The sequence below is a fragment of the Mycetomoellerius zeteki genome, unplaced genomic scaffold (genome assembly GCF_001594055.1).
Source record: "Mycetomoellerius zeteki isolate Tzet28-1 unplaced genomic scaffold, Tzet1.0 scaffold211, whole genome shotgun sequence".
Classification (NCBI taxonomy): Eukaryota; Metazoa; Arthropoda; class Insecta; order Hymenoptera; family Formicidae; genus Mycetomoellerius; species Mycetomoellerius zeteki.
The window spans coordinates 782,590-802,480 of record NW_017257076.1 but is presented as its reverse complement, the minus strand read 5'-3'; the positions used below and the strand labels follow the sequence as shown (position 1 = coordinate 802,480).

At 33.0% G+C, this 19,891-nt stretch overlaps 1 protein-coding gene across 3 annotated transcripts; it reads right to left on the bottom strand.

The window, feature by feature from the left end:
* Positions 1–1,546: 1,546 nt before the first annotated feature.
* On the bottom strand, positions 1,547–19,775 carry Gp150 (leucine-rich repeat domain-containing glycoprotein 150). Of its 3 annotated transcripts, XM_018447783.1 has the most exons (10): positions 19,730–19,775; positions 19,393–19,642; positions 7,233–7,485; positions 6,590–6,894; positions 4,966–5,546; positions 4,424–4,766; positions 3,974–4,339; positions 3,578–3,751; positions 3,279–3,495; positions 1,547–2,623 (listed from the first exon to the last, which is right to left on the bottom strand). In XM_018447783.1, the coding sequence occupies exons 3-10, from the start codon at positions 7,470–7,472 to the stop codon at positions 2,225–2,227; spliced, it is 2,625 nt and encodes an 874-aa protein (XP_018303285.1). In that variant the 5' UTR covers positions 7,473–7,485; positions 19,393–19,642; positions 19,730–19,775; the 3' UTR covers positions 1,547–2,224. The 3 variants fall into 3 exon arrangements, with proteins under 3 accessions (XP_018303285.1, XP_018303283.1, XP_018303284.1); XM_018447781.1 differs by lacking the exons at positions 19,393–19,642; positions 19,730–19,775 and adding an exon at positions 19,222–19,370; XM_018447782.1 differs by lacking the exons at positions 19,393–19,642; positions 19,730–19,775 and adding an exon at positions 8,602–8,716.
* Positions 19,776–19,891: the final 116 nt, after the last annotated feature.

Sequence of the window (19,891 nt, the reverse complement as noted above, 5' to 3'; positions counted from 1 at the left end):
AAAGCCTGTTTACCAGTTAAAGCTTTTGATGAGGTGGCTCTGTTATCCATGTGTTCGTATTCATATGTGAACAGGGCTGTATCAATAGAGCTACGTTTTACAATAGTGTTACTTGCTTTCTGTTCAGGTTAAAAGATCATTTCCAAAATCTTGATGGTTTAAAATTTAAACATTTAACAATTAAATTAAATTTATATATTGAATCGAATATTGCAAAAAGAATGTTATAAAAGAAATATTAAGAATTGAGAATTTTTCATCTATATAATTTATGAAGAGAAGAATATAAAATTTTATTTGTGTGTTACATTTCCAAGAGTAATTTATATTCAATTAAAACTTTATATAAAAATAAAGCTTCTAAAATAAATATTCCACAGCTTAGAATTTTTAGAACTGATTTAGTTAAATTTCTAAAGATACAAATGTATTTAAAATTTGAATAGCTTTATTGATAGCACAGAACGATTTGATAAATTTTATAAATTACTAATATTTCGAAGTTATATACATATAATAATAAATTAGAGAATTTTTCCTACAAAAGTAACTACACACATGTTTTATCTATTGTAATTTTTTGAATTATAACAAATGTTAAATGTATACTCAAAATATCTCGAGACACGGTAGTGTCTCGGCGCTAAGACAATATAATTTACATTAAACATGGTATATTTTTTATGTAATATTTGCGGTTTTTTATCAGTAGAGTTTTCCATAATGAGTTCTGGAATACCTTGAATAAATAGTGCAGTGCAAAAAATTAGTGCTAAATGAGTGCGCCAATGAGTGACCTGATTTTGATCGGCTATTCTTATTTTGCACAAATTTATCGCGTTGATTCTTGTTGTGATAGAAGTTATTCAATCGAGCTTATTCCACGTCGTCTATCTCTATAAGTATACTCTCTGTTATACACGTTTTATTCTTTGAACCTTGATTGAGTATTTATCACTTCTAAAAATTTTGTAAATAAAATATTGTATTTTTTTCGAATCCCAATAACCTTCCTGATTTTTAATATTCCTTTTTTATCATCATTAATGTCTTTTTTCTTTTTGTAGTATACTTAAGCTGGTTTTTATATACTATTTCTTTTTTTAACGAACTAGAATAAGGCAGAAAATTTAAATTTGATTCTAAATAAAATTTTATTAAAACGATATTTATTATTTACAATGTGTATATATATATATATAATATATAATAGCATAATAGAAATGTGCGTGCGTAGCGACATAACGTACGTACAAAGTATTAGTTTGAACGTAAATTTTCGAATTTTCATTGAATTAGGATATTCTCACCATAATTATTGTTATATTGTTGGCATATATTACTATGACTGGACATCCTACAGGAAGCTCTCTCGTTTCGTTTCGTATAAAATTTTACATACGTAATTCTTTCCTTCATTCGTCACCGACCACCAATTATAGACATGCTTTTGCCCAATTAACGCAATATTACTATTATTATTAAATTACATCCTCATGTAGAATCTTCATTTGATTAAATATGTGCTTCTTAGGCAGTACTGCTCTTTTTCGAATTATTCTTAAAAATCCGCTACTTAAGTAAAGCTGTTATTACTCAAGTAAAGCTGTTATTACTTTGAGCTTATAAATAATAAGTACATTGTTGTATTTTTCCGTAACTCTACTTTTTGTAAAAAATAATCTAATTTTTCATTTGTTTCTTACAAAAAGCTACATAATTACATATGATTGTAACACAGTACTGCAGTTTATATATCTAAGATATATTATAACTATCCGTTATTTTAAGATGTATTATAACTATTCGTTTCTATCAGGCATCTTTGAGTTAATAATAACAATTAATTTGAGTTAATAATAACAAATGCTTATTAATCACGTGTTTTATGTAAACTTTGAGAACACGACAAAGCCTAGAAGAAATATTTGTCACGATCAGTCGTATTCGTTTCTAGGAGATCGAATTAAATGCTCAGTTATATTCTTTCAATCAAAACGAATTATAACAATTTACCAACAGGATTATATATTACAAGCTATATGGTCAAAAGAATCTGCCTAATTATTTATTGGCTTCGTCGTTCACCCAATAACAGTCTGAGAACTTCTTTTGATTCGCGAGAACAGCGCAAAATGATTTTCTACGATTCGCTGTTCACAACCAATCACATCGGTAGATTGCCCAGTAATGGGTCAATTGATTAATCAGGAAACAAGTTCTCTTATACACTCTCTGGTACGATTTTATCGTAATGGAAGGTGCTGCTCGAGTAGAAGCTACCGCGTTTTGGCATGTGAGGCGTGGCTATTTCTTCTTGCAAAGGTTTATACACCAAACCGCAGTTTTTGTTGTCAACCAGACCCTGACGAAGAATCATGGGTGGCCTGATTACAGGACCTCGTCCTCGTTTATTCGCCAAGCAGCAGGCAAGGCGAGCTACCAACAGGAAGATTACCAGAACAGACAGAACAGTGCCGGAAACCAACCAGACTTTGAAACCGGGTTTCCAGTTGTACCAAGTGTGATATTGCGTGGTGACTGCGAAGTCTTCGTCGTATTCTTGATCCTGCGTAAGTCGCGGCTCATCGATATGCTGCATGCCGTGATCGATGTTCAGTTTCTACAATAAACGCATTCAGCATTTTAATTTAGGAAATAATATAATAAATAACTTCGGTACTTTAATGGCTCAGGACGTTCGTACGGAATACAAGAGATTCGAGTTCGACTCCCGACCGAGGTAATATTTTTCGCAATAAATTTAATTACAGTTTTTTCAGCATATTAACATCTTTGAAATATGATGCCTCATTGAGCATCGAAATTATTAGAATTTAATTTGATTCGCGAGATTATTACAGTGGTTTAATTGTGTTTAGAGTCCGGAAATATTTCGATACACAGTTCCTTAGATTTATTAGAATTTAATTTGATTCGCGAGATTATTACAGTGGTTTAATTGTGTTTAGAGTCCGGAAATATTTCGATACACAGTTCCTTAGATTACAAGTGTGGTATGTATGTCAAGTACATATATATCATACTTAGTAATTTAAGATTGAATTATTTAAGCATTTAAAGATCTAGTTTCGACCGATATAGGATTTTAATTTATCGATTGTGTTTCTCACGGTCTAAAAATGATATTATAATATAATAAATTATAATACAAAGAAATTAAAAATTATATAAATCAAAAGAGATATTAAATAATTAAAATATATGAAAGAAACATTTCTAAAACGTATATGTGTCATTATTTATTGTCGTTTTACCTCATCGTTATCGAGTTCATGTTTCAACAAGGGATCGGAGTCCTCTACAATATCAATATTTAGAAGAGTATCTTTTTGTGTGCTTTTGCCAGGAGGTGATCTAGCTGGTGGACCATCATCGATTCCATCGCAAATTATCTTTGCCAAATCTGTCCATTGGTTGATGTCCATAAAGTTATCAATATCTTCAATATCGTCATATTTATCACTGATAAGCCTGTAAAAACATGACAGAGAGAAAGAGAGATTGAGAGATGTCCTATGTAACATTTAACTGATGACTAAACTTGAATACTCACTCAAGTACCTCTGTAGGTGCAACACCATGATCGGTAAGCCATTGCACAGCTTCAGTGAACTCGGTGTCACAATCCAAGGGATTATGAGACAAATCCAGACCGGTGAGATGTGGTGTGGCCCTCAGTTCCTCGACGGTGATTCGTCGTAGAAAATTATCACGAACCGACAGGAATCTAAACAGGAGCGAAAATGTGAGATACATTGATCAATGGATCTTTTGACATCAAAATACACTGGTCAATATATATCTTGATAAAAATGTCATAGAATAATTTTGTTCGTAATACAGAAGATATGTTGCAAAATATAATATTAAAAAAAGATTATAAATTATCCTCAAATACGACAATTCACGAAAGAACACGGATCATAATAAATTTCTGTAAGTATCTTACCGAAGACTCTTCAACGGCACTCTAGCTTCACTCCAGACGCGCTCAAGATTGCATCGGCTCACGTCCAGCTTGGTGAGACTTGGAAGGTCCAGGAACGGCGTTACTTGCAATGTTCTCAATGGATTACGAGCGAGATTCAGTTTGCTCAAATTTATGGCGCCGCGGAACATGTTGGGTCGGAGAGCATTAATGATATTATCAGACAAATCCAGTTCACGAAGAGACGAAAGATTATCCAGGAATCCATCGGGCAAGGCGGATAGACGATTCTTTGCTAGCTTTAACCGAGTCAACGCCGGCATTTCGTCAAATGTGCCAGGCTTGAGGCTATCCAGACCACAATTTGCGCACTCGAAACGGGTAATGCTGTTAAATGAAAACAGCAGATTATTGTATATATACAGACTAATTTATTTGATTCTTAAAATCAAGCGGCAGTGATTTATTTACCTGAATGTATTAAATTGCAAGTCGTAAGTTTTAAAAACTGGCAGAACTTGCAAACCGGGGTTGTCGTTCATCAGCAGAACCTGTAGTCTTGGATTGGATTTGAAATGATGCTCAGTTAATAAGGAAAGCTTATTATCGCTGATATCCAAATATTGTAATTGCTCGAGATTGCTGAAAGCATGCTGATGGATTCTCTTCAAATTATTCGATTTGACATATAGTTGATCTAATAATGGTACGCCTTCTAGATCATCTTTACCAATTACTCTGATCTTATTTTTCGAAGCATCGAGCATCGTCAGTTTCGAGGAACTTATGGTGGCCAACGTTGATAGATTATTTCCTGAAAATAATTTTTTTCTATATCAATTTCTCAATGGTTAAAAAAATCTTAGTTTACTATTGGCATTAGATGATAGCTATAATTAAATTAAAATTTATCATTCTGTTAAATTCAATCAAACATTTATAATTTTAATAATTTTATATTGATAAGTAATATAATGATACATTCATACATGATGATATGTTGTCATTCTTACCAGCGACACGAACAATTTGAACATATTTATCAACAAATAGATCGATCGGGATTTCATCCAGGATATTATCCGAAAGGTCCACTTCCATAAGCTGGTCTAACGAGTCAAAGATCGTGCTGTCGATCTCTCTTAGCCGGTTGCCACGTAAATTGATGAAATTGAGGCTGTGCATTTTGGAGAACGCGGTGCGTTTCAGCCGTAATATTCCATTGTTTGAAAAATCGAAATCGGTGACCGAGGGTGCGTGCAACAGATAATGCTTCGACTTAGAGTCATGCATGTGCTTAAGCGGATTACCAGCAATCGTGAGCAGGCTGAGTTGCGTGTTGTTCTGGAAGGTGTTCGGGTGGATGTCCTGCAAACCATTGCGTGTCAAGTTCACGGCGAACAGGTACGTGATGCCATTGAAGGCCGTGCGATCTAGCTCGACTATGCGTGTGTCGACAATGGTGATGGATTCCACATGTTGAAGACCGCGAGCCCGCAGAGCGTTCGGTCCCAGTCGTATTTCGCCGGCGTTTTCGATGCGCAAATGAGCAATACTTGATCCAAAGGACTGCTCATTTACCAGTTTGGTGCATCTGTAGATAGTAAAAAGAAAAGAATGGGAATAATTAACGGCAAAATTGTATACTGCTTAAGTGGCAAGATGGCGTCTTAATGACATCTCATTGACGTAAAAGGTGTCACTTTTCTACTTGACTCATTCTATTCAGCTACGCTGTAAAAAGTGCAGTTTTTTAAATATTTACGTTTAAAACAACTTTGTAAAATAAACGTTTAATAATAAAAAATATTTCAATATTAAACGTTTTAGCGTTTTAAATCCAAATATATAATATTTTATTTATTAATAATATTTGAAACTAAAACATCTTTGTGTTTAAAAAACGAAGACAAGAATAAAATATTTTAATATTTTAAAATTAAACACTTGTTTTTTTAGTGTATGTTACATTCTAAAAATATGGATATTGATCATACGGTGTTTATATTTTCACTGTGTTGTATTAATACTAACATGGTGATGATCTAATACGTGGCTTTCAAACAATATGTTGGTATCAACACCAAGGTGAGGATTATATTAACCGCATGGTGTTAAATCCACATTCATCTTTTTTTAGAGTGTAACTATCTAGCGATTGTCATCTCTAATATTAGACAAATTATAATTAACCTTTTGACATCGATTTAAATTCGATCGTTCTAGAAGAACATCTAATGACTTTGCTATATAATTAATTATATATAACTAATATTAAAATGTTAAAGAACTTATAAAGCATAAAGGAAATCGTTATGACGATTAAATAAGATAAAAAAAGGTATATATATATATATTAGAATAATTACATTTAAATATAATCACAACATAGATACGTAATTTTTTAAATTGCCTCGTTTTATCGTGTTTGAGCACGTCCTTGAACTTTACGAAAATAATAATAAAATTCTGTATCGAGACCGGAGTATTCATTTGATTTTTATTAACTCTTTATTAATGTAGAAAACTGTGTCATATGATTGCGTTCTAAGCCGGAAACAGGCTATTCACGAACTCTTTATCTGCCGTCACTAAGGGACGTTATTCAGTTACATAATGATCCGATTAGGAACATACGTTGCAGTTGTTGCAGCGGCATATTGCCCGGCGCATTTACAGTAATCAGGGCACTGTGTCATAACTTCTTCATCATCTTCCACCGGCAGGTCGTCGTCCTCGTATTCTTCGCCGAAATCGTCATCATCGAAGTTTGCCTCATCGTCGTCCTCGTAGGGCATAGCTTCGAGTTTCTTCAATTCCTCTTCTTCCTTCAGAAGCGAATTTGATACATTTAGTTTGATCGGTTTAGAGGTCGTCTTTCGGATGTTTGTGCTGTCCCTTTGCGCTTCAGCCTTGAAAGTCTTCGCCACCTCTTCTTGAATCTAAATAAACGTTTTTTAAATCGTAATTAAGTATAGCTTAATTAAATAACACAGCAAAAATCAAATTAAAACTGACTGTATTTCAGAATTCAATTTTTAAAAATTATGTTTGAATTTTAAGAATTTTCTCTTTAATTATAGATACATTATTTATGTCTACATATTGCAATGATGTAAGTAATTAGCGGAAAATTTTTATCCGCCAATATTTAATAATTATGTTAAGCATAACTTCGCAAATAATTGAACTCTCTTTTATGTAGAAAGATATAACCGCACTAATTTCACTAGAGAAAATGTTATATAAGATAATAAGTATTCTTCCTATCCGCATTTACCTTAGCGTCGGTAGCATCTTTGTCTAAAGTCTGGATCTCTTGCATCAGTATGTCCTTCACATTCGTAAAGGGTCTCGCATAATCTATAAAGTTGTTTCTCGGTGTAGTTTTCGCAGATTCAACAGTCGTTTTATTCTCTGAACCGACTTCTGTAGCGAGTGGCGAAATAGTTAATGCATCGGTTGTGAGAGTAGCAACTGCCAAGAAGATGGTCAGCAGCCAAGCTGCTGAGATCTCCATATTATGGCTTATTCTGAAAATAATCGATCTTCGTTATTTGACAAGACAAGAATATTTTATATGTAATGCTTACTAGTAGTTCTAATGCATTAACAAAGATATTTGTACTCATAATTAATTCGGACATCAGAGTTCTTTATTATTATTTATTAATTGCAATCGTTCTTCTAGTTTGTATACGAAAATAAAACAAAGTCTGTGCAATTTATATATATATTTCATACAAATAATTAATTAAATACGATTTTAATCTTTCTTTAGAATTTTTATTTAGTTTAAATTTTAATTTATAAGAATATGCTTTAGCTTATTTTTTTATTTTTTAAAAAATAATTAAAAAAATGACGATCTTTCTTAATCTTTAAAACTTTTTAAATTGAAGTACAGGGAGTACATCACTTCTAAAGTGGTCTGTGTAACGTGAGACTTTTTCTTATTCGTTCTCAAATAACATCTGCCGACCAATTTATTTCACAAAGCAAACGTTGTTCTGTTGAACTTTCCGAAACATATTTCATAAATATGGAAATAGACGATTTACAAAAATTTAAGAAATATAATTTTTAATTTTTATTAAAAATATAATTTTAATTTATCAATTATTATTAAATCAGAATATCCTTTTTGTATACGATTGTTTATGCACACCGATTTATAATGTTATGGAACGCTTTGTTATAATGATTTTTCACTCTTCTGTAGCGTAGTGCTAAGTTGTATTAAAGTTTTCAAGAAATTGAGTGTTGCGTTGTGAGGCGTCACGTTCGTGTCAATGCAATCAAGTGCAAGAACGGAAACTCGCAGTTTACAAAGAAACAAGAGAAAACTTCTTCCGGAGTACCTCGAATCATTGCACTAAAGTTTCTTCTACCGAACCGGATGTGCTATTTTGATGTCTCTTTGCGGACGTAAAAGGGAACTTAACCGTTCTACTTATTTTATTGCTGTAAATGCGAAGTATCGTAATCCTTCTTATATGCAATGTAATTTATTTAAAAACGCAATATAATTTATTTAAAAACTTGTTGACTCAAAAATTTCTAATCTATCGAATCATCTCTTAAATAGAGTTGGAATAATAATCGAGACTTTCAAATAATCAAATTTTTGTAGAAGAGTGTATCTTTACCTTGATGATTTTCAAAAGTGATCGCGTCACGAGGAATAATTCAAACTCTTGCTCCATTCGCAATGAAATTTTAACGAATGGGGTACACCCGACGCAACTACGGTTCGCGTTACTGCACAACGTTACTGCCCCACCTATTGACGCTGACGTTAGATAACAGTGACAGTTTGCAGACTGGCGTGACTTCTGGCACATATGTGAATAAACTGGTACGGACTTCGATAAACGGAAATGAAAAAACGTATGCAGTTCTGGACAAAGATGTTCCGATCTTCAAAAGAATCGATCTTTCCAAACAACAATAACGATCTATTTTGCGAAAATTAATTTTTTTAATTAAAAAGAACTATTTTAAACCGATCTTTTTTCATAAGGAATTGCTATTTCTTTTTTAACAGTGAGGGCATTTTGAAGCGATCTTTTTGCAAAAAATCGATTTTTAGTGAATCAATCCGGAGATCATACATCCCTAGTTTTAAATAGTCATTAGATGATAGCAGAAACAGAAGTTATTAAAATAATGGGAAATATCTCTTACAAATGAAGCAATTTTTAAACATGCGCGTTATTAAATACATATTGCATTGTTACACAATATTATCGTAATCAGAGACACAAAGAAATATTCTGCATAGGAAATACACCATCAAACAAAAAACCGTCACATCGTTTTTTTTTCGCAACGTGTTTCATTACCTCATTTTCATGCAACTTAAGTGCTGATTATGCTGAAGCTAATTTATAAACTGCTGTATTTACATTATACATTGAGCATTAATTTACTAGAAAAAATTGCGGATAATAATCACAATAATTATTACAGAAATTGTTCCATTACAATAATATTATTATAATATTTTTATGTTATTTATACATAATGAATGTTACACAAACGACGTGAAACCTGTTTGCATTAGTTACGAACGTATTTGGTTGTACGTGGGACGAACAACTTCGTAACTGGTGTGAAGGGGGATTATTGTCTCGAAAGTTGATCGATTAAAATAAAATATCGCACGTACAGTCTAAGAGAAGAGCTAATCAAAGAGTTTTGATTATTTTAAATAACTTATATCCCTCAACATATAAATTTCTAAAGCACTGAAGCATAATTATTATTTTGTTAAGTAGCGTTCAAGCTAAATGCGTTACGTGTATTCAATCGACGTACGCCTCTATCAGTCACGTATTCTTTATCAAGAGTTGTGTGACAAAAGCTTTTTTACAAGGTACGAAGATCGATTTTCTAACCGAACGTTTTTATCAATCGTGGTTCTCAATGTTTTTCGCGAATGTAACCAGAACTGGAGTAGTTGGAAATTTTCAGGTGGGCACAGATTAGGACGTAGAACGAGAAAATGCGGTGAGATTTTGTAAAAAAAAAATAACTTTAAGATGTAACCTCACAAAGTTTCGCCTATATTAATTTAACAATTAATTTTTGTAGAACGACTATCTTCTTCACCTGTTTGATTCAGTATACAAGTAGCTATAAATCAGTTCTTCACAATAAATGTAAGATTTAATAACAATTACAAGAATATATCCATAAGAATTTGACAATGTAAAAATTGATATTATTAAGAAGCGACAGGGCGAAGAAATAATATTGCATTGTTCTCTCTCTCTTTTTTCTTTCCTCCTCTCTCATATTATCGTTCAGATATATCGAGCAATTTTATTTGCGTCGCGTCGTATTTCATTCCTGAAGCTGATCCGACTCGGCAAAAATTGATCATACATTCATTCTCAGAGCGGGATTTATGCGAGTATAATATCGTTCTCTTACGCTTCCGCGTAAACAATTTTCTGGCGTGGACTTCAGCTTCGAGATGCAAATGCAAGGAGCGCGAAGAATAGTTTATCAGCAACGTATATCTTCTATGTAAGAAATACATCGGTATGCGGTACACCGTGGTGACTTGTAAATACTGAAATCGCGGACAATTATTTTCGCGTCAGAAAGACGCAGACCAGTTCTGAGAAACTCTCGACTGCTATATAGATGATACTAGAATCTTAATCAAAATTGAAATAACAAATAATGTAGCTTGGCAATCTTATCTCAATGAGCATTTTGAAAAAATCACGACTAGTTAATGTTATTGATAATGTTATTCTTACTATTCATTACTAGTTAATTATATTTCTCGAAGAATTTACAATACACAATCAACGCGCTGCGCAATAGTCATTCGAGATGCTTTTTGTCATTTGATGACAATGGAGTTATCTTACTGGATGCTTTTGTTTCGTTCGGCAAGCGATCGCCAGACTACGTGCGGATCATACATATGTCGATATTTAATCTCGATGATTCTTTTAAACTGAATTGCGATTGAGCAAAGGATAAGATTAAGATCCTCTTCATTCTTAGAATGTCATCCTAATTCTCGATCATTCAATCGAATAATCTTGAATGAATTAAGCGAATTATGTTTGTGCTTGACATTCGCACCAGCAGGACGATTTTTGACCGTTTTGACTACTTCGTGATACGTTTCATTGAGACCAACTGAAAGAAGATATTCAGGTCCACGGTTCCCCCATGGAACTTTTCGTTCTTTTCAATGCCATATGGGCGCTTCTTTGTTGACTCGGAGAAATTTCTTGAGAAAAGATGAAGATCGACACATCGTCGTTAGTGGAATGTATCTAGAGGAAGATTGAACGTAAAATGAACAAACATACGCGTTTACGCGTGAATTTAAGAAGCGGAAGCTAAATATAGGACCCACGAGTTCCATCTGGAGTCTTTGTTCGATCTCTCAAAGATAACTTGACGGCTTCTCGGGGTTTAAGCCAGGTAGAATTACTTGCTTCGAAACGAAGCGCAGGTGGTCAGCTCCTCCCCTCGAATCCTAAATTGCCGGCGGGTCCAGGAAAGCAGGAAACCAACCTAATTTGAAAGAGATCCATGAAATCTCGACGTTTCGGTACTTTCGAATCACAGCGGGTCATCTAGACAATTTTAATTCGCGTAAAAATCATAATACTAGTAAAATTGAAATAGTAAATTGTAAGGAAATATTCGTGGAATAAGAGAATATTAAATTTAGATAAAAGTATAAAAATAAATACAAAAGAATAGCCATCAATTGAGCGAATACTGATTACTGATTACTGATAATATATATGATAAGCATGAAAACACAGATTTTAAATAGAACAAAATTCTTAAAAATTTTTTGCTTTTCTACATTTATTTTAAAATACTTCAAAAATTTATCTTTAAAAATGATTATAGAGAATCTATTTGAAACGCAATTTCTTTTGTGCTCAAAAAAGAAATTAAAAGCCAGGAAAACAATATATGTAATCTATCTTATCTTATCTTGAAACAATAGCAAATATAACAATAATAAACGATTTTTTAGGACCAGATAACGTAAATATACAATAAGTAAAAAAAAATGTCTACATAATAATTTCACGCGTGGTAATATAAATTCACATGAAATTATTCAAAGCACTTAAGAATCAGCTTTGACCGGTATAAGCATTCTTTCTTACTTATTGTGTATTCAAAATATAACAATATTTTTTTGCACTTTATCCCAATATATAAAACATTATTTAAATAACTCTTTGGAAAATTTTTTATTTCGATTATAGTTTTCCGTATATATAGGTAATATTTAACTCATAGACTTATCGCGTTTTTCTCTATCAATGAAGTTAGTGTTATTTATATATTTGCATAGGCATACGTAATGCGAGTGAGAGGAAGCAATTATATTGTATTGGTATCAATCAATTGCTTTCCTTTTCCTAATAACAGCCTCTGCTAATAACAATAATAATTTTGAGATTGCAGTGCGACTATCGTAATTTAAGTCGCGTTACAATTTTAAATGCAAAGAGATATTGGCGTTGCGTATCGTGCATGCAGTCTGATATTTTTTTGCAAATGCCCACGCCTTTAATCCAACACATTCCGTCGGACATACGCGAGCGTGTCCGATTGCAGCACGATGCGAACACGCGTTCCTCGAAGAGACATACCTTGCTTTCCGAATAGGAATTACAAGTCCATTCTATCGTTCGTTTTGTCGTGATAAACAATTGTGATTCATTTAGGACTATTTAATACGAGAGTATTCTAATGATACTTGTGTACTTTTAACATGTTAATTAAATGACAAATTACTTCTCGTAAACATGAATGAGTTTAAAAGAAAATTGGAAACGATCAATGATATAATAGCGATTATAATCGATAGCAATTTAAATAATTTATAGCATAATTAAATAATTTTTTATTAATAGTCCAAGAATTTTACTTTTCACATTAGACATTCTAGACGTTGATAAAATGTCAGCGTCTCCGTAGTAAATGCACGTACAAGTTGACTGGTGTAGTATGCCAGCGGTTATGATAATTATTGCTGGTTGTTACGTACAGCTTCTATCGTCAAACGTGCACGGGTCATAAAATCTCTTTATTCGTTAAACGAGAATGTTAAGCGAGGAATACATTCCTTTCGTTCGAAGTCTACCTTTTCACGTAGATCGGTATGTATTTTTTTTCCATAGTCGCGATGCTCTTGTTTCATCATGTAAACGTTTTTCGAATTGTAATTGGAACTTACGCAATGCGCGATCGTTGCAATTAATTATAGTAACATGTGCAGCTGCGATTAACTTACGATGACAGATTGCGTATTTGATCTCTTTAATTTAATAATTGTATGCAAAGCTTTATAATTAGACGTACTCGTATAATAACTTTGATGGCAGATATATGCAATTTTATATTTTATTCCATATACATATAGAGACACACACATATGTATCCTTATATTTTATTTAATATAATATAGAAATGTATTTGTAATTTTTTCGTTACATTGCGATAAGTACTGTGCATTTATTTTAATGATATTTTAAATTATTTTGTTTCATCAACATCTTTTGTACATAAATGAGAGAGAGAGAGAGAGAAGAGATATTGATTCATATAATTTTTTATTTAAATGTAATTAATATCCATATTGCGTGGCATATTTTATTTTATTTTATAACCAAAATATTATTGTGATATAATAAATATATAATATTATATAATATAATAAATAAATATATTAAGTAATAAAAAATTTTTCAATACATATAGAAATAATAGAAAAGTGTAGAAGAATAATACAAATCAACTATTGCAAAAATATGAAACAAGAATTTTTGTAGACTGGAACTCTTGAAAGAGATATCTTTAATTTGATTGTTATTGTTAATCTATTTTAAAAATCTAGTTTCAAATACCAAATAACGTTTTAATTAAATAAATCTTATTCTTTGTCTCGCGTATAAAGTTATTTCACTCCTAAGAAAAACATCGCTTCTCCTTTTTTATCGCGAAAGATATTGTGCTTTATCTCATTGTGTTATCTGTATTTATCTCTCGTACTCTGTACTCGAAGAACATATTTGTTTTGTCTCCGACCGCGCTGTTGCCCGTTGTAATTTAGCGTACGGTTAACAAACGGTACAGTCTGCAAACTGGCGGTTGCATATTTTAGATTTTTCAATTTCTCTTGAACTCCCCTAAACACTCTCTTTAGAAAGTGACACTGCACATAAATTATATAGACACAAACTCAATATATTTTCTTCATCTCCTTTATCACCTTACAATTCTTTATAATAAGAATTTCGCACAAGAACTCTTCTCGAGAGCGTCTATAGTTTCGATTAAGTTCCTCTGCATCTGCCGCGGGAATTTTAATTCCTAGAAATCATCAACCGTGACGATATCTCATCATCACCGAGGCAATTCGCGCTTCTTGTTGCAACGATGCTTTTCCTTGTGTGTCAGTAACCGTCTGTTCGCTGGAGGTCAATCCACGTCGTTGACCCTCTAGATCTTCGTGTGAGAAATGGAAGTAGTGAACACGAATGATACGACCACACGTGTCAATACTTCGTATTCGCTATGTATGGACTATACGAGGTTGTTCGTTTATGAATAACGTCGGGACCAAGGCTAGGGCAGAGAATGTACGTATTTCATTCGATTTAAATGACGCCGGGAAGACACCTACGCTTGCCGCATGGAACACAAATATTACTCAAAACTGAGTGATTCCATAGAATATCTCTAATATCACGCATTGTATTTTTATTAATTAGTCACTCTAATTAATTTGAACCATTCTTCGATTAAAATTGCATGTGTGTTGTTATGTCTTCATATGTGTTTATGCGTTGAATACCGTTTATGCAATTCGGAAATGCGTTAACTATATAATACCTACAGAATTATGAAAAATATTGTATATATATATAAGTGTATCAGTATATTAGCACGTCAGCATGTATCGTTGCCTATTATTTGAAAAAATACTGCATGATGACGAAACTCATTAGACTTTTTTAAAATTTTGTGATACATGTGATGCATTGATGTAATTTGATGTTATCTGTTACTATGTACGCTTGCAATTAGTGTAGCATCGCGATAACAGAAATCTATTATATCTTATTATATCTTATTTTTTTATTTCTCGTTCTCCGATATCGTCTGGGACCTGAATTTTACCGAAAAAAAGCAATATCTTCGTGACTTCTAAGAAATCATTTAAATTATAGCATTTTACTATGACATAATTACAATAGGACGAAAAATTGATGTTACTTTTTTATGGATTCTTAAGAAACATACAAAAGCGCTGCACATCGTGTTTTCAAAATATCTTCATTATCCTTATACAGTTCGACCTCGCATCACAATCACGTGGCATTGAGAAAATCATCCTGATTCAATGGCGAATGGTTCATGGTGAATCGAAATTACGTTCATTGCCGTATAGCCTTTTATAGTTGCACCGTACGTGAACCGAACTGAAATACAATATATCTTCCGGGAATATCGCTTAGGCATTCTTTCATATTGACTTTTAGAGATACTCAGATCATGGCGTTATGAAATTGCGTTATTTTCAAACTAAAAACTGGGAAAATCATACTAAATATTATATTTTGAATCGCAAAGAAGCGATACATTCTAATTGAATAATTAGAATGTATCAATAAATTAAATATAACTTTACAACTCTTTGTCTATCTTTGAAGAAACACAATCGGAACAAATCACATTGATTGAATCCTGATTTAAGATGAAAATCTAATTACTTTGCTAGCTGATATTAGGAGCGTTGGAAAAATGTGCTTACAATTAAAAGAAAAATATTCGCGTATATTCCACTGATTTAACATAACTTGTAGTTATGAGATCCTTGAATCTCGTTTAACGTTTCTAATTGATAGTGATTCTATTTTATCTTTCATGTTATTTACAAACAGTAATAAAAAATTATATATGGAAAATTGTGGCGGAAATATTCATCTGACGAATTTTCACACATGGATTTTTTTTTCTTCTTTTATACACCGGTAAAATCTCGAAACTGACAGTATATAATGAGCGACACGTATTAATCGTTTATCTCTTTACCACATCACATTATTCATCATGTTGATAAAGAATTTATTCTTGAGGCACATTGTGTAGAACATTGCACATGTTTTCCTCTTTCGGCTTGGAATAAAAAAGACGAAGTAGTAAAGACACTAAATCAATACATATGGCACAAATTAGCTCTATTACTCGATATTTATGCGTCCAGGACGAAGTTAAATAAAAACATCAAGGTAAAAGAAAGATTTTATATCTAATTGTAAAATAATGCTACCAAATAATTTCAAATTGTCAGTATTTTTTTAAACATTATGTATAAATATCCCTTAAATATGCACCTCTTTTTCTCTTGTAATTTGTTGTATACTTTCAACTTTACAATAATTTTATAATTCTTAAAATTATAATTTTTTAACTTAATCTTATAATAATTATATAATTCTTAAAAATTATAATTTTTAAAATAAATTTTAAATTAACTTTCTTTTAATAGAAACATAATTATTATTTAAAATGATTTAATTTTCAATGGAAAACATTTTATAAGGAAAAACTTATTGCTAGATTTCTGTAATATCGTTCAGGACTATATTTATTATTATAGTAATTACTATTTTAAATAATAGCGTTTAATTTGTAACATGATGATTTAATTTATTTGATAGTTTTATAGTAATATGTTTATTAACACCTTGATCATCATCTCGCGTTCGTCCGCTTTTCCGACCAGTCAGAGGCACATGAATCGCGCTTCTTACACGTAAAAATAGATCCTACGGATGGACACTGACCTTGCCATTGCGCAATGGTACAATGGTCCGAAAGATTACTATAGTATAGCGAAATAATAATAGTGCCAGTCGAACTACACCGCGTACATGTACTGCATCGCGTCAGACAACGTTAAATTTTGTGCAGAAAAGTTTAAACTAAAAGCAATATTAATGACATCTTTGAAAATATAAAACAGAAAATTTTTAATTTAGTTTCAATATCTAAATAATATGGACGGAACAACATTGGACAGTGTGTGATAAAAAAAAAACAAATTAATGGATCGACTTTATCCATTGTGATCAGAATAACCATCAGACTTTTTGTTTTTAGTTATTCACTACTACTGCGTGTTAACACGTGCGTAGCAGATGATATTTCAAGTTCTTTATATAACCGATTTGTTTATTTAAATGATTGTACGCTTGCAAATCGCATTTAGCGCATAGATTAAGAAATATGTCACGTATCAATTATAACTGCATATTAATATAATGAATAAAATAAATAATAGAAATAACATAATTAAATAAATAAAATAAATGATATAATAAAATTATAAAAATACTTGTTCTATTTTAGATAAGATAAATTTAAAAATGTTAGTTAATTCGGGAGTCATTTTTATTAAAATATAAATTTCGTATCTAAGATAACGCAGAAGAACGATAAAGGCCAGTTAATGTGCTTTTAAAATATCACGCTTCGATTTTGCGCAAGCAATCATACGACCTGATAGCGCAATTTACGAAGAATTTACCGATTTTCTCACTCGATACGTCTTCGTGAGCTCGAGTCTTATGGAAAGTTTCGTGAAAGTCAATGAGACAGAGGTTGGCCGAAATCCTGACTGATCGACGTGGATTCGAATGGTCGTATATATAAGCCTAAAAATATACGGTGAGATCATTGAGTACACGCGACATTCCGTCGACAGTCAACAACCGAGTGAATTGCGTTACAAGCGAGCGACATACGAATTTCTATGCGCGATACGCGAATGCGCCAAGCACCAAGAGAATTCCGCGGCTAGCTCGCGACGCGATATCTTCGCGACCGGAATTTGCATTCGACTACCAGTGGTTTCCAGGTCACGTCGGCATGCGCCTGAAGGATGGAATCGGAAATGAGGATGACTCAAGTGCACTTTCTGCCGATCGTGTAATTTAATGGTGATCGGAATATGCTTTTGTGAAGCACTTCGTAACTTCGGAGACGCATGAATTTCTGCACAGAAAAAAAATTTGCAGATATATATTTACTAAATGTAAACATATATTTATTCGATTTAAACATAATTGTCTTATTTTGAATAAATATTTATTTACTATAAATAAATATTTCGTTAGTACTATTGGAGTAAATATTTATTTAAAATCTGCAATTTTTTTTTCAGTGTGTAATTAAAGGGACTTATCAAACAACTCACAATCAGTAAAGTGTAATGTAACACGGATGGATATATTTCTCGATCTATTTCTTAAGCACTTTAATCCAGCAAATAAGCTGTTATTTGTGTCGTTTCGACGTCAAAATAACGTCAAAATGATAACAAATAATCAGCTGTTTGCTAAATTAATATGCTTTAAATTTCAAAAAATAGGCTTTTATTAATAAAACGTCAATTTTGTTTGTTAGGAATATTTAACTTTATAATAACATGAAATATTGCTCATAATTGATTCAGCGGTATTTCGATATGACTAATCGTCATAATCATAAAAGAGATAACGAGAACCCGTGACTACGATTTACGTTTATGTAAATTATGTAAAACTTTTTAAAACATGTCACTGTTTTATATCGAGATTATTTTGAGGATGTGAATTTTTTTACCACATACAATTCAATACGCTCTAACATTCGTTAAATTCTAAGTATTTTGATTGTGTAAATTATGATATCCTATAGCATCAAGGTTTTATAGATAAGAAAAATACTGACAAGGAAACACGGATCGCAGCTGACTCCGAGTTTCTTCGAACGCGTATTTTATCCTATTGACGCACACATTAAGGAAATTTCAATGAACATACAAAGATCGGTCCGCGTGTTAATCTGAAATGTTAACAGTTGCGAATAAACGCAGTAGAAATAAGTTTTATACAACTTCAAATAAGGAAATGAGATGCGAAAAGTTCTTTGCAATGGCAATGATTGAAATACCATGAACTACTATAAATTCGATTTTTAACAAAGCAATCGGGAAATATCGCGACGATCGCGCGACGCAATAAAATAGCTTTAACAACGATAAGATAACATTTCCGGTACTAAACGATCAACGTCACGTCCTAACTTAGAGTGCCACGGGATCCTTGGTGAGATCGGAGCCATCTTGACCGATCGCGTTGCCGATCATTCGATCCTGCGTCATCAGCCAAGACCAGGAGGCGTCTTGCGTTGGCTCTGTCGCAATGAACACTCACCTGATCCACAGAACTGTTGTCGACGTTCCAAAGAAAATGCGATTCACTCGTAATGCGCACGATCACGCGGCGCAATATGCGCAGACAGGACAATCGGTTCACACGTCCGTTTATTGCGTACAGCGAAATTTCTGAACTAAGTTCGAGCTGAGCAAGCTATTCGAGGCGTACCTTTTCTTGAAAGATAGAACGAACGCCGAGCGTGGGGCCCCAGGGTCGGGCGCGCCGATTGGTCGGGCTGGTCCCCGATCCGGTGGAGGGTCGCAGGTAAAAATTATGTGCTGGCAGGTGAGCACCGGTACGCCACCTGGAACCAGAGAAGCTCGGGCTCGCTAGTGGGCTGAAAGATCGTTGGAGAACGCGTCGTGGTTGCCGATCGACTGCGTGGGCGTCGATGCGACGACGAGAGGCTGTGGTCCGGCTGAAAGGAAGTGCGTGGACGATGGGAATGATTGTAAATAAACGGCAGTGTTGAACAGGTCGCGCGAGAATCTGCTTATGGACTTACGATGTTGAACGACGTTTAGCGACTGTTTTCGTTGGCAGATTTCGGAGTAGACAGCGAAGTATAGATAATCAGTTAGATATACGGATAGGAGATATATTTTTGAACTTTGAGTTATTAAACATCAGTAACGTGAGATTGAAAAGGAAGATATTATCTGTGTGG